The sequence below is a fragment of the Chaetodon auriga genome, chromosome 24 (assembly GCF_051107435.1).
Source record: "Chaetodon auriga isolate fChaAug3 chromosome 24, fChaAug3.hap1, whole genome shotgun sequence".
NCBI classification, from domain to species: Eukaryota; Metazoa; Chordata; class Actinopteri; order Chaetodontiformes; family Chaetodontidae; genus Chaetodon; species Chaetodon auriga.
Window position 1 is genome coordinate 935,001 of NC_135097.1, and position 22,899 is coordinate 957,899.

Consider the following 22,899-nt stretch of genomic DNA (forward strand, 5'->3'; position numbering starts at 1 on the left):
GAGAAAAAACAGGAGAGAAGGGAAACACTGGTCAGTCACATTCACACGGGACGCACACGGACACAAACCCCCAGAAATCATTTATTGGATGCTCAGTTTTGAGTCAAAAAATGAAATAAAATAGAATAAAAAAAGGTGACAGTCAGCTTGGAATCCCTGTGACAGCAATCAAAAGGGACATTGCCCCATCTGCTGGTTGTCTTCTTATTATGGGATCTGTATAGGATGAGGGCTAATTTAACTCAAAAGAGCAAGATGGTCAAATGGAGATATTACAAATGGAGATACATCCGTCCCAACATTTGTACTGGACTTTGAAAGTGAACATCAGCTGTCTGAAAGCCAAGCAGGGTTCACAACCCAAACTTATCCACCTTGATCCGTCAGGTACGTAGCATGAAGAAGGAATTCTCTATAAAATCACCACAACCTCAGAGACAGAGATAAAACATCCAGTGAACCTCTTCGGTCTGACAGTGAAGGCTGTAAAGGTCTCGCTCTCAAAGGCTGTGACTCTGTTGGACTCTGCAGCAGCTCCAGTAGCTAACTGACGAGCTAGCAACGACAGTCAGCATCACTAACGTCATGAGCATATTGTTTTAATGACAATGAGTTAACAAGTTTTGTTTGTTTGCTATTCAAGTGAGCTGAAACCCAAAACTTAAGATTTGATATATGTACAGCTGAGAGCGCTAGAGCTCAAAGCACGACACAACAACTCATTCAGTCATCTTCTATACCGGGGGGCTGGAGCCTATCCCAGCTGTCAACAGGCGAGAGGCGGGGTACACCCTGAACCGCTCGCCAGTCGATCGCAGGGCAACATATAGAGACAGACAGACAACCATTCACACTCACACCTAAGGACAATTTAATCAAGTGAGCATGTCTAATGAGCATGTTTTTGGCCTGAGGAAGAGAACCCACGCATGCACAGAAGGCCCTGCCCGACCCGGGGATCGAACCGGCGACCTTCTTGCTGTGAGGCATGCGCACTACCTGCTGCTCCACCGTGCCGCCAACACAACAACTGCTCCCTTAAAAAGAGCAATGGCCAGCTCTTGGCCAATCAACTGCTCCTCTGTGGTGCAGCCATAGATATATTGATTCTATTTTTCGGAGAAGGTGGAGCTTTACCCATCACTTCAGTACAGTCAGTGTTCTTGAGCAGCATCTAGTGGACATTAGAGGAACTTGTACATGTCCTCCATTTTTCCTGACTTCTTGAACACCTCACTGACTGACTGGCTCTCCTCATTGTGTTTTAAAGGCGGTCTAAAGCCTTTAGTCCTCGGGTGATGTCACTCGAGTCAGTGTTGGTTGAAGACATCAAGTTTGAAACTGAAACACACACGCAGGCAGACCTCTGGAGCTCCAGGCCGCTACACCTCAAACTCAGACATAGCTGTGGGTGGATGAATTGCATTGTAGGCAATGTAAGCACCATTTTTTGACAAAGAAGAAAAATGTGTGGAATAAAAAAGACAAAATCTTGAGTCCAACAGTGTTTCAGTAGTTAGATTCTAAATAGGTGCGGTCAACAGCTGACCAGCGGATGATGAGGTGTGACTCAGAAACTGAAGGCCACACAGCTTCTGACGCCACGACGCTCTTCAAACATCATGTAGTTTTTTTTAGGAGTGCGTGTTCATTAATGTTTGTAACAGGTGGAGGGAACAGAAGGTGGCGCGGCGCCATGGCAACAGTCTCTCTTACCCCGCCCCCACACTCATACTTCCATGTCATTGCTTCTCGATTTAGTCTTTTCACACGCTCATGTGAGAAGGGCTTCTGTCGCACACGACGGTCAGCAGCCTCGGCACCTGCTTGGTCACAACATCAAGTTAATATGCAGAGAAATAAGATGTTAATCATGTAACTGAAACCCCTACAACGTCACACGGGTAATAGTAACCTCACAGCACGGAGACGGACCACAGAGCAACCCCGATGAACCCCACACCGCGTCTTTGGAACCGTGTCCATCCACATTTCAAAGCACTGCCTCCGATGCCACGCTGCGGTGGACATTGCAGCACTCTTGCAGGTCCCCTTTGTTGCTACTACTGCAGTCTGATGAGAACTTGTGATCCTTCGATGGCACGGAAGGATTAGATGATGGAGGAGGAGGTGGAGCGGCCGGTGGTCTGATCCCCGGCCTCAGCAGTCTATGTGTCGCAGAGGTTAAACGCCCCGGACTCCCCATTAGCCAAAAGCAGGCAACGCATTTTCAAGTTTCTACAACTCAAGTCCAGCAGCTCGACTCTAGCCTGCGTGTGGACCAATAACCTTTAAAAGTGCTGTTTCACTCTGTGGATGGAAATGTTGTCCAGACAGTTCAACACGTTGGTTCAGACTGAAATATCTCAACAGCTACTGGATGGATGGTCATGAAAATGTGGTTCTCAGTTGCACATTATTGAGAGGGCGCAATTAGCCATGTTAGCTACTGCTATGCAGAAACACTCTGACAACACATTTCACACATTTTACCAAAACATGACATTTGAATATGAATTAAACAAAAGTGTTTTATACACTACAGTGCATATACAGACAACACCATGAATAAAGTAATAAGCAATTATACATTAACATTTTTCAGGATTTGGAAGAGGCTCTCCACAAATGTTTTCCTCTTATTATTATTATTATTATTATTATTAGTATTATTATTATTATTATTTGTTGTTGTTGTTGTTGTTGTTTGTTCTCATTGGCTAAATTACAGCAAAAATGAAACATGTAATAAATTGAATCAAGCTGACATAATTCTAACTCACTCACTCAACTTCAAACTTTTTAAGAGCATTTTTAATTAAACAAACACTTTTTTCATCTTTTCAGCACCTGTGAAGGCCAGTCAGTTCTCAGTTCAAAGGATGAAAATCTAAAATAAAAACTTCATGTTTATTATGACTAAAGAGTGGTGAAGCAGCACAAGGAAGCGCTCAGATCCTGATCCTGAGCCACGCTGTGAAATATTCTGTCAGAAGTAAAAGTCCTGCATTGAAAATGTCATTAAGTAAAACTATCATCAAAACTTAAACCATTAAAAATGAAAGAACTCTGAATACTTGTTCCACCACTGGAAAACACAAGACTGAAGTGAAATGCTGCCAGTACGCCAAAGTGCAGTACTGGAGTAAATGTACTGTAGTAAATGTACTTCATGTTCAGTGGGCCGCTGCGGCCACAGACCTTCATTCGAGCTTCATTCTGCTGGAGTCACGCTGATAATTCACCTTAGCTTCACGGAAAAAGCAGCAAAAGTAAAATGAGAAGGATGCAAACGTGCAGCTTCTGTTCCCGAGCTGCTTTATGTAACCTTGGCCTGAATCTGCTCCTGTTTGCGTGGGTGTGTAATAATGTGTGTGTGTTTTCTGTCCGCAGCACTGCAGCGCTGCTGAGAGCAGAGACAAACCTCCTGCGCTCAGAAAGCACAGGGTCCACCTGCATCCGTGTTCATTTAAGAGCAAAAGACGATGATGATGATGATGATGATGATGATGATGAACACAGGGCATGCTCTTCCTCTTTCACTGTGCAAAACAAATGGACTATTATGGCCTTTAATAACAACACCAGCGTTAGCAAACGACGAAAAGGCCAGAATCGTCCAAAGAAAGCAATATAATGCGTCTCCTTCTGTTCTTCCATTTTCCCTCCATCCTTTGCTGCATCACTCATCCATCCATGTCTTCTTCCTCTCCTCTACACCCTCCTGCCCCCCTGCTGCTTGTATAATCTCTGCCTGCCGCTCTGTTGCCGCAGTGGAGGAAACCCCTCTCTCCTCTCCTCTCTACGTCGCTCTCCCGCCTGTCCTTTTATGGTTTGGGGATACCCGCCGTCACAACCGGACGCAGCCCATATTTGGGCAGCTACGAAGCTCGCGGCGGGGGGAATCCCTCGCGCCGGTGCCGACCAATAAGGCCGGGACGGGAGTTACCTAGGAGACGGAGAGTATAAAACGAGCAGCGAGCAGAGCGAGTCCAGCATCTCCCGCATCACCGAGCGGACGAACGGACCGCACCGAGACTCCGCTCACGGATTAATAACGGGACTTTTTTTAACGCCGCGAGGGATTCCCTGACAGCAGCTCAACCACCTGGTACCGGTCGGTAAAGCTCAGCAGCGGCTTGCGCACACTTTAACTGCCACCTGCAACAGTTCCCGCAATGCTTCTGGAGCGCGACGACAGCTTCATGTCGGAGTTTGAGGACGCGTGCAGCGCCTGGGTGGACAGTGTGGGCTCGAGCGCCAGCGACGCAGCAGACTCTGACGTGGGATCACCTTTCTGCCAAGGTGTGTGCGTGTTAATTGGTAACAAATCAATAACAATAGGCCGCATTCTGTCAGTGTTCAGTGAGTGGATTGGCCAGAATGTGAACATGTTGCGTAAGTGGTGATGACCTGCAGCAGGTGTGACTGAGCCTCGTTCAACAGGCCGAGCAGAGAGAGGACTCAGCGCGTCCTGCTGCAGCTGTTTGCATGCAGCTTCGCAGCATATTGATATTTCAGTGTGTAGGCAGCTGAGCAGCCCACTCAGCCTATTATGCAATGACAATAACCCCCCCCCCTTCTCTCCTCAGTTTTCTCTCCGGGAACTGACGCCTCTGACTCAGACTTCTTCTCTGACTTCAGCGACTGCTCCTCGGACACGCTCTCGCCCTCGCTCGGCTACACCGGCAGCTTCTTCAGTGAGCCGGAGCCGGTAGCTGCAGCCGCGGGTCTGAGCAGCACCGCGGACGCGATCCTCAACATGATTACAGAGATCGTAGGGATCTGCACTGAGATGGAGCAGCAGGGCGACGCTGGCTCTCTCCGCGAAGCAGCGTCCTCCTCAGCTACAGCCTCCACCTCGCCCCCGCTCTTCGTTCCATCTCCACCCGTGGCTCCGGGCTCCGACTTGAGCAGCCCTCCTCTGGCCGCAGCCCATATGCTGCCTCCCGCCTCGATTTCACACCCAGTGGTGGTTAAGAATGAGTTTGGGACCCCCAGCTGCAGCAGCGGGTGTGGACAATCTTTAGTGACCGGGAATGATGCCTTATACCCGGCCAGCGCCGACTCTCTCCTCCCGCTGTCCGCTCTGGAGCAACAGGTGGATGTGGCTGATTTCATCGACTCACTGCTGTGTTCCGAGGCCGCTCAGGGCGAGCTGAAGCCCGGTTGTGAGGTGAAGCAGGAGCCACTGGGGCTGGAGGACTGGCTGAAAAGCTTAGCGGTTGCACCAGGTACCGGGGGGGATTTCAGCAGCTACGTCACCAGCCGGCCGGTAGTTAAGACGGAGCTCGCGCAGAGCGGGATCAACCCGCACCTCCCTCCCCCCACCTCCGCCCTCCCTTCCACCCTGGACGCCCACCTCCTCTCGTCGCTCCTGCAGGGCGCATTCCCGATAGTCAACATCAACGGTGTGCACGCGACGGGAGCCCCCAAACTGTCACGCGGGGGTAGGAGAGCTCCCGCCAAGAACGGCCTGAAAGTGAAACCGTTCCCCTGCTCCGTGCAAGGGTGCGAGCGCCGCTTCTCGCGCTCGGACGAGCTGAACAGACACGTGCGCATTCACACGGGACAGAAGCCCTTTCAGTGCACCATCTGCGCGCGCAGCTTCAGCCGCAGCGACCACCTGACCACGCACACGCGCACACACACGGGGGAAAAGCCCTTCTCGTGCGATGTGTGCGGGAAGCGCTTCGCGCGCAGCGACGAGAGGAAGAGGCACGGGCGCGTGCACGTCAAGCAGCAGCTGCGCGCACAGATGATGGCCGCGTACTCCCTGGCCCTGAACGCGCCTGGCGTCTGAGCGGCAGCGGTGCGCGTTCTCGTTGAGAGAAGTTAAAGCTTCAGGATTTGAACCATCAACCGGAAAGCGTCAGAGAGACGTTTCCACGTGACGTCACACTGAGGGCGATTTTAGCTGAAGGCAGGACGAGGAAAAGGTGTTTAAAGGTGTTCAGAGGACTTCAAAGTCCAGATTCTGCCGCCCCTCGTGGCGCATGTGTACTGCTTCTGTCTACTCCAGCAGGACTGTGGGAGAAAAGTGAGGGGTGATGAAGAGGATTCAGAGAGGAAGGCGGCTGTAAATGCTGGCTTCCTGCCGGCGTTGAGCTCTGATCCTGGACCAGCCTTCCTCCTGATCATCACGGTGCTCTGTGGCTGCGGCTCCGCAGAGGAGCTGCGGCAGGTCGTCGCACGGAGGAAAGCTTTGCTGTAAAATATTGATCTTAAACTTTTCTGCATGAGGACGTGAACAGTGACGAAACTGTGAATGTTGACGTCAGAATGTGGTGGTTGTGTCCCTGTTTTACTCAGATATTTTTCTGTCAGACTGCTTTATATTTGACATCACTGAGGAGTTCTATGTTTGTAAGATAATTTATTTTTCTAGATGGTTCGTCTACCTCTTCACGTCACGCTGTGTGTGTGCGATGATGTCACTTTTCTATGAAACGACTGGAAGTCCTCGACAGACGCTGAACTTTGTTAGAGTACTTTGATCTGTGGTGGAGATGCACTGATGCATTGTGGGATACGTGTCCTGTCTGAAGCTCCGGGTGAGCCGCACACCTGGATGTGCAGGTGAATGTTCCCTCGATGTGCATGGAGGCTGTCAATAAACGAACACACACCAGCAGGAGTCCAGTGTGCTTCCTCCGCTTCACCATCCTCATCCTCATTATCTATCATCATCAACATCATCATCATCAGGACAAAAGATGAGGCTTCATCACTGTCACCATCATCATCATCATCATCATCATCATTTTCATCATGAGGACAAAGATTTTGTGTCTTGATCATCATCAGCCTTGTCATCACCACTATCACCTCATCTTCATCATCATCATCATATTCATCATCCTCATCAGCATCATGACCAAATATTTTCTAATTTTATCATCATCATCATCATCATTGGGCCAAACATCTTCATCTTCATTATAAATGTCATCTTATTATAACTGTCTTCATCGTCTTGAGCATTGTCACCATCATCACCGTCGCTGACATCTTCCTCTGTGGAGAGCATCATCATCATTATCATCATCACTGAGTATCTTCTTCATCACTACAAATGTCTTTTTTAGTACTACACATCATCTTCATCACTGAGATCCCATCATCATCCTCTCAAGCAGCCTCATCTTGATCATCCCTCGAGTCATCGTCACAGATTCCTGTAGCCGTTCTGTTCATTCATCACCAGGTGGCTGCTGTCCGTCTCTCAGTCCTGTCTCACTTCCTGTCTCTGGCTCTCAGCTCAAAGCTCATTGGTTCCCGCTGAAGACGTGAACCTTGAACGCTGTAGTTTTTATCAGACAAACGGGAGGAAACAGAGCATTTGCTGGGACTACTTTCAGTAATGGATGAATCCACATTTGGTGCTGTAGTGTGTGTGTGTGTGTGTGTGTGTGTGTGTGTGTGTGTGTGTGTGTGTGTGTGTGTCTGTGTGTGTGTGTGTGTGTGTGTGACTGAGTCAGAATAAACTACCACTGAACTGTTAGCAGTTAGCATTCACTGCTAGTCTGAAAAATGAAGGAAAATAGAGAATGTCAACAGACTCTCATGAGAAAGAGAAATCATCTCTCTCACACACTCATTCACACACACACACACACACACACACACACACACACACACACACAGACACACACACACACACACACACACACACACACAGACACAGACACACACACACACACACACTCACACACACTCTGCAGGCTTTTGATGCCCTCCAGTGGTCATGAGTCAGAACTACAACTCCTCTGGAGTACATCCCCTCGAGTACTGTACATGTTCGAGGTTGTTGTTCTTTACTTGAGTATTTCCATTTTATGCAGTGAGAAAACTATACTTCTACTCCACCACACCTCAGAGGTGAGAACTGGACTTTTCATTCAGCTGGTCACACTTTTTGGAGATACGAGGTTCTCACAGGACGCCGCGCTGCAAACATGTGATGATCTTCTAGAATCTGAAGCATTGATGAAGATTAAAGCAGCAACAGGATATGAAGGAGTTCAATGAGCTGAAACATCTACAGCAGGAACATGAATGAACACATGAACGCAGCAGGAACATGAATGAACACATGAATGAACACATGAACGCAGCAGGAACATGAATGAACGCATGAACGCAGCAGGAACATGAATCCACAGACAGCAGAGAGAAACACACTGACAGGAACACTGTACTCACACGAATACTTCTACTTCAAGTACTTGCAGTGTTCTCATTTCACTTTTAACATTCTACTTTAATACGTACACAAGATCAATTAAAATAACGTCATCCTGAGGTCAAAATTCACGACCTCCTCAACTTTTCACCTTTGTACACTGACGTACACTGCAGTATACAATACACACATACTTTTACTTCGATAAGCTTTTGAATGCCCCCCCCCCCCCCCCCCCCAGCTCCTCCATCACCCTTTTACGTCAGCGACAGCAGCAGCACGCGGCGGCAACACGCCGAGGGGAGGGGGCGCGCGGGGCGGCGGTTGGAACACACACACACACACACACACACACACACACACACACACACACAGAAAGCGTCGGCTTCCGCCGCTGCTCCTACACGAGACCTTTCCGGTCCTGGATCGAGGGGGCTGATGGACGCGCGCAGGGAGACCACGGCGGCGGATTTTAGGACGAGCTGACCGACCGACACACCGACGGATGCGCGTGCTGAACAGGTAACAGACAAGTTGTTCCGCCGGCAGAGCACCGACAGACCGACGGGGTTTTACCGGATTATTATGGTCTGTGAAATTCCGCCGAGCTTCAACCCACACGTCTCTCACACTCCGTCAGACCACTGACCGACACTCAGGTAACTAGTTTGACTGAGCTCACCTGTGCTGCTGTGACGTTTCCGGTGAACTGGACAAACGGTGTGTTTGTCTGAAGAGGAGGCAGAAGATGTTTGTTCAGAATGTCTCATATTTGAAGAGTTGATCTGCAGAAACAGTCCACACCCACTCAGCTCTTTCTTCCTGCTCATCCATCCATGCTTAAAATTCCTCCACACACACACACACACACACACACACACACACATACACACACACACACACACACACACACACACACACACACACACACACACACACAGAGTCAGTGGGGTGGAAGATGCATGCTTCACTTAGCGATTAGCCCCACAGAAACACACACACACATGCATGTTAATGTGAAATTCTGCAGGCGTGTGTGTGATATTCAAACAGGACATACTTATCCCTAAAGTGTGACACACACACACACACACACACACACACACACACACACACATTTATCTGAAGCTTTGCTGATTTTAATCTGCAAATTTCAGTCTCATTAAATCTTTATCTCCACACAATCAAATATGTAGCACGCACACACACACACACAGACACACACACACACACACATACACACACACACACACACACCCTGACCCAGTTCTTACTCAGGTTTACTCATTCTTGAGGACTGTGTAATAGTGTGTGTGTGTGTGTGTGTGTGTGTGTGTGCGTGCGCGTGTGTGCGCGCGTGCGAGCGTGTGTGTGCAGATGGAGTATTTCCGTCCTCCTCCTCCTCCTCCTCTGGCGGCAGCGGCGGCGGTGGCGCTCCGTCACTCTCCCTCCCGCAGTGTTCCTGTTGTTTTCTGAGCTGCTCCTGTTTCATCTTCCAGGTCTGCAGCTCCCTGGTGAAGCATGTCTTCGTCTTCCTCGGAGCTGCCCTACTTTTGTCCTCGCTGTGGGGACGAGTTTCGCTTCTCGTCTGTGCCTGAGCTCCGGTCTCACCTGGTCAGCCGACACACCTACGAGACCCTGCTGGTTCTGTCTCAGGTAATTCATATCACGCTGACTCATTATCAATTAATCTGTTGATCATTTTCCCAATTAATTGATTAGTTGTTTGGGATAATAAATGTCAGAAAGTGGTGAAAAAGGCCCAAAAGCCAAGGTGACATCTTCAGAAGTCTTGTTTTCTCCAACCAGCAGCCCAAAATATTCAGGACATTCAAGATATTCAGTTTCCTGCCATGTATGACAAAGACCTTGCGTTCGAGAGGCTGGAACCAGATTGTTTGGGTTGTTTTTCTTGAAAAATGAATCAAAATCATAATCTGATTGTCAGATTGATTTCTCATCCTTTGGGATGAGCTGCTTCTGCTAACTGCTGCTCTGAGCGCTTACGTGATCTTACATTTCAGGCTCGGGTTAGAAGCTCCAGACCTGGTGCTCTCCTGCCACTGCCCGGCCAAGCTGTGTCCCACAGACAGAGCTCTTCTCTGGGCAAGGATGCCCACAGCGTCCCCCTGCCACTGGCCTGCCTGGATCTCGCCTCCTCGTCTTCCTCTGTCCAGCTGCTCAGGGAAATGTTTGGCCTTTCAGATCGCGCTCTCCCCTCTTCTGCAGGACCTCCAGAGGACCCCTCCACAGCTCTGGCCCTCCCCAGCTGCCTGGAGCCTTTTCCTGGTGGTAAACTGGGCGAGGTACGGGTCCAGCTGGGCCTGGAGCTTGGGCTGTCAGTGGGGATCGGTCTGGAGGAGAGGCTGGGGCTGGGGCTGGATCGTAAAATCGGCCAGACGTTTGCGGAGGTGGAGGAGAGGGTGAACCGCCGCATGTGTCGACTGAAGGTGGAGCTACAGAGGAGAGAGGCAGAGCTAGCGCTGGAGAGGCGGGACAGGGAGCGACTAAAGAGTGAGAAACAGGAAGTGGAGGAGAGGGCGGCGTACATGTCCAGACAGGTGGGTGGAGTGCTGAGGATGGAATGTTCATTTGTACTTTGGGGAAAACATCCATTTCACCTGCTTTCAACCTGACTGATGTTTTGAAGACATCTGGAAATCCAACGAATGATTTGGAATTGGACGCTTTTTATCTGTCAGGTCTCTGCTGCCATGGAGATGATGGAGCAATTAAAGAAAAATCTGGAAGGAAAAGAGAAAGAGCTGCGTGAGCGACAACAGTCAGTATCTCCAAGGTTCCTTTCCATTTGTGTCTGAGTCCCTCTGGAGTTTTGTTTGTGTACCTGTGTATGTACACCTTTGGAGATATTTTACAACACAAACAGACTGTCACAGTTTGCGTCAAGAATGCTCTCAATATCTGAGTCAAAGCTGAACACGCAAACATGAGCCACAGGTTTTCAGATTCAGTGTTGCTTACACTTCCTTCACCATTCTGCTACGGCCTTCTGCGAGTTGCCTCAGCTTTGCGTTAGTATAAAACTCAGCTGTTTGTCTGCTGTTGGCGTTTATTGAACCTCCTGTTGAGACTGTATCTTGACATGGTTTTCATCAATGGATTCATGTCAATCTAAGCTTTCTAACAGTGTTTAATATGAGTATAAACGTGAATGTAGAGTTTGTGTCTATAGAGTCCCGTGGGCGGGCTGTCAGAACATAGATCCACATAGTTTACTCAGAGTTAAGGGGTTAACATCCATGTTTGTACATACATGGGCACAGCAAACAGGAACTGCTAGTAACTAATTAAGCAAGTCATAACTTTTAACGGTGATAATTTGACAAAATGTAAACAAATAGAGGTTAAAAATAAAACCAAAAACGAGCCTCAGGTTGTAGCCCACAGCTGAACCCACTGAATCCATGGCAACATTGTACTTCCTGTTTAAATCCCCCAAAGCATTATAGGAATATCCCCTGAATAAGCCAGAAGAAAATAACAGGAGTGGAGAAATCCTTTAATATTATCGTTGCTTGTTAATTAGTACCAGAGCAACAAAATGCAGTTTAGCATCTAACCAGTGGAATTACATTCTGTATAAACACAAGCAGGTATGTCACGTATGTCATATGTTATATGTGTGTACAGTGTTAAATGAAGTAGTTAAGAAGAAGTTAAATGTAGATCAGGAATAGACAGTAGAAGAATTGCTGTCTGCTCACAGTGTGCTGGACAGAGAAACACAGCATGACGCACAGACAGAGGAAACATCACATTCAGTCTGCATCACTGCACACACACGCACACACACACACACACACACACACACACACACACACACACACACACACACACACACACACTCGGCTGTGGTTTGCTGTGATGATAAACAGAAGATGACAGCTGACCTGAGGGTGTGTGTGAGTGTGTGTGTGTGTGTGTGTGTGTGTGTGTGTGTGTGTGTGTGTGTGTGTGTGTGTGTGTGTGTGTGTGAGGTCAGTGCCCATGTTATATATTCATCGCCAAGCATCGCAGTGAATCCTCTTTTATACTGGAGGTGCTGATTTAGCCATCGAGGCTGCAGATCTCACGTGCTGCGTGTGTGTTTTGCAGGGAGATGGTGGACATCGAGTGTTTTCTGAGGGACACGGCAGAGAAAGAGGCAGAGGCCAAGTCCAGACTGCAGGTAACCGTCTCATTTCTGAGCATCTTACTGACTTTTCTCATTTACATAAATCAAACAAACTTTCTTCAGTGTGTCTGTGTGGTGTTTGAAGGTGTGTGTTGATGGTGAGATTAGCCTTATCTTAGCTCAGTCAAAGCCAGTGAAATATATCCTTTTATACGCCAAACATGGCTGACATTACTCGCTAATGAGCTACAGCTGTGTGAAGTTACTGTGAAACTTGCAGGGCGATTCCCGTTCCTTAACCATGTCAGTTTGTGAGCTAGCTGTTCAATTCATCACAAAACTATGTGGGTCCGGTTTGCCATTTAGCAGCTTCAAAACTGGTTCAGGTCAGCTAAAGATTCAAAACGGTTAACTTTAAGTTCAGTTCTGGGAATAAAAACTAGATAACGGTTCAGTTTAATGTGAGCTGCTAAAATTGGTTCAGATTAGCTAACTGTTAGCTACCATTGTCTCATTGTCATTGTCTCGTTTTTTGTTATTATGGTCTTGTTCTGCTTATTTTTACTGAACACGGTTTAGTTATCAGACTTCTTTTCTGAGCGATGCTTCTGGCTGTTACACTGCCCCCTTTGCTGCTGTGGGGGTTAACTGATAGTTGAGTCTATAGCTGTGTCCCATTTCAGGGGCTGCATCCTTCGGAGGATGGATTTGAAGGCCGATTACGTCATAACGCTGCGCGAAGGCTGTCCCAATTCGTCCAAATTCGAAGGATCCTCCAAATGCAGCCGACAAATGCGTCCTCCTTTTCCCTGTATTCAGAGGATGCAGCGCTACTATCCTTCACGGCCTCCCATATCCCAAGATGCTTTGCGCACCGATTGTTTTTTTAATAATGGCGACCTGTTGATATGAGGAGCTCAGTTAACAGTTAGCCTTATTAAAACTCTTCACTTACAAATGTTACAAGCTCGCATGTCAACTAATATCTTATTTTGGGTGAATACTTGATTGTGATTGGCTGCAGGGTCTCCGTTAAAAAGAGTTGTAGGACAACTATAAAAAAGTTCCGGTCAAATAGCCTGATTGTTCTAAATTATTGCGCTGGCTCAAACGCTAGTTGGTAACTGTGGCAACAGAAACTCAGAACATACGTAATTTCACAGTTTATTTAACACAACGGCAAGACAGTAGAAAACATGAGTGACTTTATAGTTTCCTTTAACCACATTTAATGATCAGAGTGAATGGTGGATAATATTTCTTGCAATAAAAATGATTTAGGAAACTATCTGTGGACTTTGAGTCTTTGAAACAAAGTTTGGCATCATCCTCTGGACACACACAAGTGGTAAGAGGTGCACTTGCCCTCTGAAACGATACTTTGTATCACGTAACATAACGTTAAGCAATCATGTCACTTCCCTCCTCTGATTAGGTCTAATATAACAGTTGCGCCGACCGAGCTGCAGGTTCTGTGGCCAGAGCCGGTTACCTTGGCAACGCGTCACAACGAGCGATATTAAATAGTCCACTCAGTCGATTTTAACGGTAAAAAAAACCAACATTAACGTATTAATAATTGATTTCATATTTATTTCTTTCGTAAGTGACCATGGTATAAGCGGGATAATGCCCTTCGAGGTGTCCATTATCAGAAATGAATGGACGACGCGGAGGCGTGAACCGTCCGACGCGAAGCTGTGAAGATATTCACATCAGGTGAATTTGTAAGTTGTATAACAGGCTACATTTCGCGCCTCTTACAAGCGATAGGAGCTGTACGGGCGTATCTCCGCACCCCTACGTGTGTTTTTCCCGGGTTAGGAGGGAAGAAGTTATGACGTCGTGACGCAATCAGGACACGCTCCGAAGGCTAGACCGTCTCATTTACCGATAGTTGATGCGGCCGACGGAGGATCCTCTGCAGGACCCAGCCTACAGAGACCGCGTAGGCTGGGTCCTCCGAAGGATGCAGCCGCTGAACTGGGACACACCTTATATGTTTAATGACTCAATCAAATTGGTTCATGTTAGCTAACAGTTGCTTCAAGTTAGCTTCAGGTTTTGGATGTCAATGAAAAATGTCTTTGCAGTCGAGAGCCTGCTGTCATGAGTTGGGAACTGAAGCTGATTTGTTGAAGATGAATGGAAATGCTTTCTGACCTTCACGCCCGGGATCCTTCCCTGCTGCTGAAACACATTGCGTTTGATCTCAGGTGTTCATTGAGACGTTGTTGGAACGAGTCGACTGTGCGGAAAGACAGCTGCTGCTGCTCAACTCACACGCACATCACAACCACTTCACACGCCACAACGGCAAGTACGCACACGCAGACGCATACACTGACCCGTACGCACTCGCAGAGGAGTACACACCTGTACCTGGCCGAGGAGGACGCAGTCTGGACGGCAGCACTGATGACATCATCGTGGAACCAACGCAGGGAACCATCAGCAACCGGGTGAGAAAATCTACGATTTCTGTAATCCTGTAACACTTGGACACAAAGATCGAGTTTTCCCACTTCACAAATCTACCTTTACATTTGTAAACCTTATAAAACATGTTTAAATCATATACGTACCATTTGTGTCATAGCTGCAAATCTGTAGATAGTCCATACGTGTTCATGTCTGTGAAGGTAGGAAATCAGTCCAAAACTCAGGATCTGATGTGGACAGTTTCAGTTTGACCTTCAGACTCATGATACCAAAACAGGTTGCTCAATCACACACAAGTGTTGCTTGTCTCAGGTGGACTATTTCATGGCAGCAAGCATGTTCACACTTAGAGGTTTCCCAAGCAGAAAGGAAGCGTTAGGCTGGAGGTCCCAGACGGACGATCGTCCAAACAATGAGACACAAAGCGAGGGATGCTTTCACCTGTCTCGTTAAGTCATTTCAGATACCTCCTAAGGTCATTTATGTCTGCTTGCATTGTGTTCGATGGAGCTTGGATCAACAGTCGCGTAGATTTCCGGTTTTATTCGAGATTTACGCACTTATTTCCACACATGCAAAGCCACTGGTACTGTCCTTTTAGTTTGACATTGAGGTCTTACCAGCATTAATTCCACATCTCGTCCTTCCTCCTTCTGTGCCAGTCTTTCTTTCTTTTGTCAATTCTTCCTGCTTCTCTAACATCTCCTTGTCCTGTTGTCCCTGTTCCTCTTCGTTCTCCTCCTCCCCTCCCTCCTCCAGAGGAGTTACAGTGTTTCAGGCTGGGACAGACTGGGCGAGCAGCTGTGCAGCCACCATCACTACAGGTACCTGAGCAATGTTCCTCTATTGAACATTTTATCATTAAAGTAGTTTTTTCCCATAATTTTGAACTGTTTCATGTGGGAGATGAGTTCAAGGTTCAAACAACCACTGCTGAATCTTTGGAGAGCCCTCATGTTTCTGTGAATGTCTTTCTACTGTATCCTCTCCCAGAGGTCTGACCGGCCAAATGCGGACCTTGTCTCTGGGTTCAGGGGGGTGGGATGGTGAGGGAGCGTTGGTCCATCTCCACCCCCACCACTACGCTCCATCGGGGACTCGACGAGAGAGGGGAGGAGGAGACGGGAGGAGAGAGAGACTGTGGTTCGTAAAGTATTTGATTGTGGATGGCAGCGCGGACCCGTCAGTCCGCCACTCAGTCCATATCTCAACAGCTGTAGCTGTAGACTCTTCGTCTGGTACCTTCTCACACTGGATTTTTGGAGAGAACAATATGTCGCAAGAAAAAAAAAGCCAAACAGGAGAACATTTAGAAACAAGCATGTTTTCTTGTAAGCCAGAAATGTCTAATTTTTTTCTTCTTTTATCCCTTTAGCCAGCCCGTGACACCTTACATTTGTCTTGGCTTTCAGAATCACTGTATGAGACGGCGTCATCACAGATGTATCATTACAATCCTCAGACATTGTCACTCTCCAGTTAAACCCTGGTGCCTACATTACCCACAATGCAACTGCTGTCAGTTGTGTGGGAGATTGTGTCGTGCCATGCTAATAGCGGCTAATGTAGCCTGGAGCAGAGGTCAGCAGCGGCTGCAGCAGTCTGGTCGACTCACTTCTTTCTGAGGCTGACAGATTTGTTTCCATTTGGAGCCCAGCTGACGCACAGCGTCTGGTTCCATGTTTCCATGTAGATATTTTCATTCCACCCATTGGTGGGTTGAGGATGAGTGCCTGAACACACCATCAGTTGTGGTGCCTTTCAGGTCAGACCAGGCACAGTGCAGGATGTGACGTGATTTTGGTGCAGCGTCACAAACAGCTGATTAGATTCATTAGGCCCAATAAAAATGTGAGTGTGTGGAGGAGGTGAGTTAATAATCTTTATTTCTCGCTTTCGTAATGTTCCATCATCTTTCTGTTTCCCATCATTGTTTTGTCTCATACTGCTCCTCTTCTTCTTCTCCTGTGTTTCCAGGGTTGGCGAGGGAGGATCCAGGAGAACATGGACCAAGCGAAACCATCGTCACCACAGCACTGAGGAAGAGGAGGAGGAGGAGGATGAGGAGGAAGAAGAAGGATTCTGGAACAGCACTGAGATAAAGAGACTCATCTTTGCCAGGACGCACACACCTGTTTCAGGTAAAGCGTACCTCTGCTCTCTGCTCCAGGTTCAGGTTCATGGTCGAGCTGCGGAGTTTCTTTCCTTTTCTTCCTCTTTGTTCCTTCTCCTTATTTTCTTTCTCTCCCTCCTCTTCCTCCTTCCCTGTGCAGCAGCCCCCTCCTCCCTCCAGTCCACGCTACCCCGTTGTCATGGCAACAGGCGGTTGGGGGCGGACACCTTGAGGTCGAGGGCGGGGCTTTTCTGTGTGTTTCCATATTTGGATGTGCAGTCCCTGCTGCTCGCAGCTGAGGTTTGCTCCGATTGGCGGTTTGTTGCTCGGCACCCAGCGGTTTGGACCCGCCTCCGACTGGAGGACACCCGGGTATCGGCCGAGGTACACGAGCCTTCATCATCTTCATCAGAAGTGTTATCATCATCATCAAACTGTTACTGATATCATCATTTTTGTTAGAGCTGTTCCCGTCAACATTAAGCTGCTGTGTTCGTTAAACTCATCGACAACATGTTCTGAATATCATCATCTTCATCATGTCTTCTTTATTAAACGATGAGGTTCAGATTCTCACCATCATCATCATCAGGGAAGGAGCGCACCTGCAAGGACAATGTTCAGATTAATGTACAGTGTGTGTGTGTGTGTGTGTGTGTGTGTGTGTGAGCGTGTGCAGTTCCTGACCACTCTGTCTCAGTGGTGTACTCAGACTCAGTCCGTCGTTCTCAACAACCTGAAGCCTCGAAACAGACGAGCTGATGAGGTGCGAGAGGATTACCACAGGAGCACTCGGTAAGACCTGAACCCCAACCCCAACCCGAGCCCCGTCCAAAACCTGCATGACACACACACACACACACGGCTCTCAGGGATTAGCGCTCAGCAGCGTGGCATGCTGGGAAGCATGTAAAAGCTTTTCTTATCTTTTTTTAGATGAAAAAACTGCATGTTGCCTTGGTAACAGCGTGTAATATCAGTCCAGCTCTTGCCTGATTGGACAGAACAGAACAGACGACAGGAAGACGTTAGCGTGAATGTAGCTGGAAGCATAAGCACCCGCAGGAGACAAAATGTGCTCCCTGTGCATTGTGGGTACTGCAACTGGCCTGTGTGTGTGTTTCTGGTCTCAGCGGCTGCGTGGAGTCGGGGGTGGAGGCCCTGCTGCGCTCAGCGGGGGGCAGTCTGCTCCACCTGTCTGTCTCCCAGTGTCCTCACATCCTCACGGACAGGACGCTGTGGCTGGCCAGCTGCTACTGCAGGAACCTGCACACGCTCACATACAGGTGACTCTGTTTACCTGTCTGTTCACCTGTCTGTCTGTTTACCTGTCTGTTTTCCTGTCTGTCTGTTTACCTGTCTGTTCACCTGTCTGTCTGATTACCTGTCTGTGTGTTTACTTGTCTGTCTGTTTACCTGTCTGTTCACCTGTCTGTCTGTTTACCTGTCTGTTTTCCTGTCTGTCTGTTTACCTGTCTGTTTTCCTGTCTGTCTGTTTACCTGTCTGTTCACCTGTCTGTCTGTTTACCTGTCTATTTTCCTGTCTGCGCACACAGGAGTTCATCAGATCCTCTTGGTCAGGAGGTTCTGTGGGCCCTGGGTGCAGGTTGCAGGAACATAAGCAGCCTTCAGGTGGCACCAGCTCACCCCTGGTCAGTACACACACACACACACACACACACACACACACACACACACACACACACACACACACACACAATAGGTAAATGGTCAGTCTGTGGTTGGTGTTCTGAGCAGTGAGCTTTGTAAAATGATGATGAGGACGGTTGGAGGGTGTGTGGCTGTACAGGTAAGAAAACGGCCTTCGGCGCCCACGGCGTCTCTGTGGTCACTCAGTTTAAATGTTGATACGTCCGATCACACAGCAGAGTCCATAGACATTAACTGGGATTCATGTTGAGTCATGTGATCGGCGAACAGGTGATATTCATGAGGTACCATCGATCGATTCAAGCTCATTCAATGAAACAGAAAGATGAGAAGGACTCAGCTGCATGAAAACACAGTGAGGACGATCACAGAGCAGGAGGCGCGAGTCCTGCTGGACTGGGCAGGCTTTGGTGTTCTGGATCTGAGGCCGGTCTGAACACATTATCTTCCCGATGATCCTTCAGCGTGAGGAGTTTACAGACATGATGTCAACGACGTCTCCATAACTTCACATCTTAAATATCAAACATATATAATGTAGCGTAGCACACACAAGTGTAACATGGTTCATGACTGGCTTAGCTAACTGTACCTAATAAACTGGCCGTGGGTGTACACTCTCTGTTTAAAGCAGCCCACTCCTCAAATTTAACACGTCACTTTTTCTCTCAACAACCCACAGCCAACAACCCACTCGTTTTGGAAACCGTTGCCTGCAGACGATTGGTCGATGCTGGCCACACCTCCGCTCGCTCAGTGTGGGCGGGGCTGGCTGTGGGAGTCAGGGGTTGGTTGGTTTGGGTGAGTTTTTTTTTTAAATCTAGTTTTTTGGATGCAATTATTGCAGCTGCTTAATGACTGGATGAGGGTGTAAGATGTTTGTATTTATTCTCCCACACACCTTTCTGTTTTCACATTTCATTGACAGGTACGGTTTGCAGGGAAACACTGCTGTTTATTTTGAGGTTAAAAAAATGACTATTATTATTATTATTATTATTATTATTATTATTATTATTATTATTATTATTATATTCTCTTAGTGATGTCACAGTTAACAATCAACCTCTGCTAAAGACTCTGACTTTGCACTTATTCAAAATATCTGTAATCTGCTGATAACACAAAGTGAAAGTGCCTGAACTGTTTGAAACTTCAGGTTAAAGTCCCTCAGTGCATTTTAGCAGGTTGTTTGCAGATGATGTCACATCGCTCTTTTGTTGCAGTGCAAACTGCGGCTGGAGGGCAGGAAGTGATTTTCTGCATAGGGAGCACGATAACACAGCTCAAAACTTGCTCGTTTTGAATTCAAATAAGTGTGAAGGATCCTACCTTTAAAACAACAAACCTTTAAACACCTGAACGCTGCAGAGCGGCGCTGAAACGATCGCTGAACAGCTCAGCTGCTGTCATGTCTCCAACTGGCCATTTGCTCTTTTCTTTGTTTTATGTTGTTATGATCTGAATATCTCCGGATTGTGGACCGTTGAAGAAATACGACACCTGGGAAATTCTCTTGGACGCTTTTCACCTTTTTTTCACATTTTATAGACCAAACAAATAATCACTGATCAATCAACACACAGAGACTCTGACTGGAAAGACTTTGATTGGTAATAAACCATAGTAATTGGTAAAATAATGGTCAGGAGTGACACATGATGAGTTATGGTGTGTGTGTGTGTGTGTGTGTGTGTGCGTGTGTGTGTGTGTATGTGTTTGTGTGCGTGTGCGTGTGCGTGCAGTGCGTACCTGTGCTGACCTGCAGGTGCTGGAGTTGGAGCGTATTACCGACCTCGGCCTGCAGGTGGCGACCGAGCTGTGTGAAGCAGGACTGAAGAGACTGGAAACACTGATCCTGACACACACACCTGTCAGCGGTCAGGCCATCCTGCACTTCCACAGTGAGACACATGAACTGTCCTCTGAACACACACATATTAGTGTTATTATTATTATTCCGTGATGGAAATGAGTCACAAAACGTCGTCTGTGTCACTGCAGGTACGTGCGATAACATCCGATCTATAACGGTCGAGATCTCTGCGTCCGATTACTTTGAGGACCCGGACACTCAGGAGGCTCAACATCTGTTTGGAGAAATTCTCACCACACTGAAGGTAGAAGACCAGTCCAACCCTGGTCTCTCATTGGCTGGCTCGTATAACATACATGAGGATGCCTTAATCATAATTCAGGTCAACAGTTTAACGGCTAAATCAAGTTAGATTAAACTGCAGGGAACCGCTGCAGCGGTGCTGATGCTTCAATTACAATTCTTGGGCAAGACACTGAACCCCAGGAAACTGCCCCCCCACACAGTGCCATCGCTGTGTCAATTCACATGTACGTCGCTTTGCATAAAAGCGTCTGCTCAACGGGTTGTAGCTGATGCTTGGCACACGCCCCAGGAAAAGGAGCTTTTGAGGAGTTTTTAAGAATAAAAATCTATCAACAATATATTTAAAACATGCTGATGTTATTCAAGGTGATAATAACTAAACATGATTTCAGCTGGACTTTAAAGCCTGAAGGAGGAACTTAAACTCAGACTACGACTCTGTTCTATGTATTTTATTATTGCTAACTTGTTTACTAAGGATGAGTGTGTGTGTGTGTGTGTGTGTGTGTGTGTGTGTGTGTGTGTGTTTTCTCAGGTTCTTCAGAAGCATCCCGGGCTGTGTGACATCTTACATGTTAAAGCTGAATGATTCTGCTGACCAGACACGCACACACACACACACACACACACACACACACACACACACCTGTTTGTACTTCATATATGTGAGGACCTTCATTAACATTACGCATGGCTCAAATCCCAAACCTGAACCGAACTCTGAATTAAAGCCAGTGCTCCGTCCCAGCGAGTCGTCAGGAGGTTCCTGCCGGTGTGGAGGTCCATCAGAGCTCGCCTGAGCTCAGGAGCTTTGTCGGCTCTTATTGAATTTCTACGTATTCAGGAGGAGCTAACACAATTTATAAAGCAATTCAATCATGAATCTAGAGGCATGTTGGTCCATACTCATGACTCGGAACATTATTTTGAAAGTTTTCTGTCATATAAAAAAATTTAGGCAAGCGAGTCAGAGTCTCTGAGAAGATATTTTTCAGGTATGTGACACTCTGACCAGTTTTAAGGAGGACAGACGTTGTGTATTAAAAGCCTCTGGACCTCGGGCAGATGCCTGGTGTTTTTGGCTCCCATCACACATTTCCTTCTCGCGGCTTCATATCAGACCTGCACCTCTACAGAAACAGGACAACTCCTAAACATCCTGAGTCAGGATTCACCAGAACCTCGATCCTTCCTTAACAGTCCTTTACTGAATCCCTTAACAAAACTTTATTTCACTAAAATGTGCCACAAACCCTTTTTGTCGACCACCTTTAAGTCTTTTTTTGCACAGTGTAAAGAAATACCTTTTACTCCCTCTCATCTCAAACCTTTAATCTCCCTTAACACAAACCTTTATTGTTTTAAACAAATCTTTTATTCTACTGTAAAATCCTGTTCTGACCTTTAAGTCCCAGATTCCTTATGGTGGTGCGGTGCCATCCACAGTCGCCATATCATCAGATAATGAGTTTCTAATGCTTTTAGTGCGAAGAACAGTAGTATTTATTTTAGTAAGAGAAGCTGCAGGTCATCCAGGTCTTACGTCCTGAAGACATTCCTGGAATTTAGTGAACTGATTGGTTTCATCTGGTGGGTTTGGATCCATGATGGACAACAACACAACAAAATCTAAATGCAGCAGAAGCAAATCTCATTTATTTCCCCTGATGCTGTCGGGAAAATGTGGAGGAGTACAAAGTGCAACTTTTCCCTCTGAGATGAAGCAGAGTGGAAATATTCAGTGCAAACGCCTCAAATCTAAATGGAACGTGTGACACTACAGAACACGCTGATCTGTAACCAATCAGATCTGTGACCATCTTCAAACATCTTCAGAACACTGACGACAGCAGAAGCCTGAGAAGAGAAAATACTGCAGTCGTTCCTCCAGGTTCAAACAGGAGAAACCAAACCACTGTTGGACACCTGGACCTGGACTCAGGGACTCACCGCAGTCTCCTGCCTCACCGTCCTGCACACCTGTCCACAGGTGAGCGTCCCACAAGTCACTGTCACAGATGGAAAACCTGTCCGTCCCTCAGCCGCTGAGCTCCACGGCACGCAGCCCTGATCCTGGACCCGCCTGGGAACACTCACTAATCCCCTCCAGACCATAAAAACTGGAACGAGGGGCCGGCGGCGCCCCGCGTCTCCTCTCAGCATGTTTCCCCTGCAGCTGCTCGCTCTGATCTTCATCACGCCGAGACGCGACGTGAAGGAGGAGAGGAGGC

General features: G+C 47.5%; 2 protein-coding genes across 3 annotated transcripts; both read left to right on the forward strand.

Annotated features, from left to right (window-relative positions):
- Positions 1-3,994: 3,994 nt before the first annotated feature.
- Positions 3,995-6,634, forward strand: LOC143316963 (uncharacterized). The gene is made up of 2 exons (XM_076724831.1): positions 3,995-4,305; positions 4,593-6,634. The coding sequence occupies exons 1-2, from the start codon at positions 4,179-4,181 to the stop codon at positions 5,801-5,803; spliced, it is 1,338 nt and encodes a 445-aa protein (XP_076580946.1). The 5' UTR covers positions 3,995-4,178; the 3' UTR covers positions 5,804-6,634.
- Positions 6,635-8,482: 1,848 nt separating this feature from the next.
- LOC143316955 (F-box only protein 41-like) lies at positions 8,483-22,747 on the forward strand. 2 transcript variants are annotated; one of them, XM_076724817.1, is made up of 17 exons: positions 8,483-8,707; positions 9,685-9,841; positions 10,210-10,746; positions 10,888-10,967; positions 12,302-12,374; positions 14,537-14,782; positions 15,522-15,586; positions 15,756-15,905; positions 16,740-16,903; positions 17,039-17,259; positions 17,555-17,670; positions 18,009-18,161; positions 18,432-18,527; positions 19,229-19,347; positions 20,292-20,450; positions 20,551-20,666; positions 21,204-22,747. In XM_076724817.1, the coding sequence occupies exons 2-17, from the start codon at positions 9,707-9,709 to the stop codon at positions 21,255-21,257; spliced, it is 2,484 nt and encodes an 827-aa protein (XP_076580932.1). In that variant the 5' UTR covers positions 8,483-8,707; positions 9,685-9,706; the 3' UTR covers positions 21,258-22,747. The 2 variants fall into 2 exon arrangements, with proteins under 2 accessions (XP_076580932.1, XP_076580931.1); XM_076724816.1 differs by having other exon boundaries at positions 17,036-17,259; positions 21,204-22,719.
- The last annotated feature ends 152 nt before the right edge of the window (positions 22,748-22,899 follow it).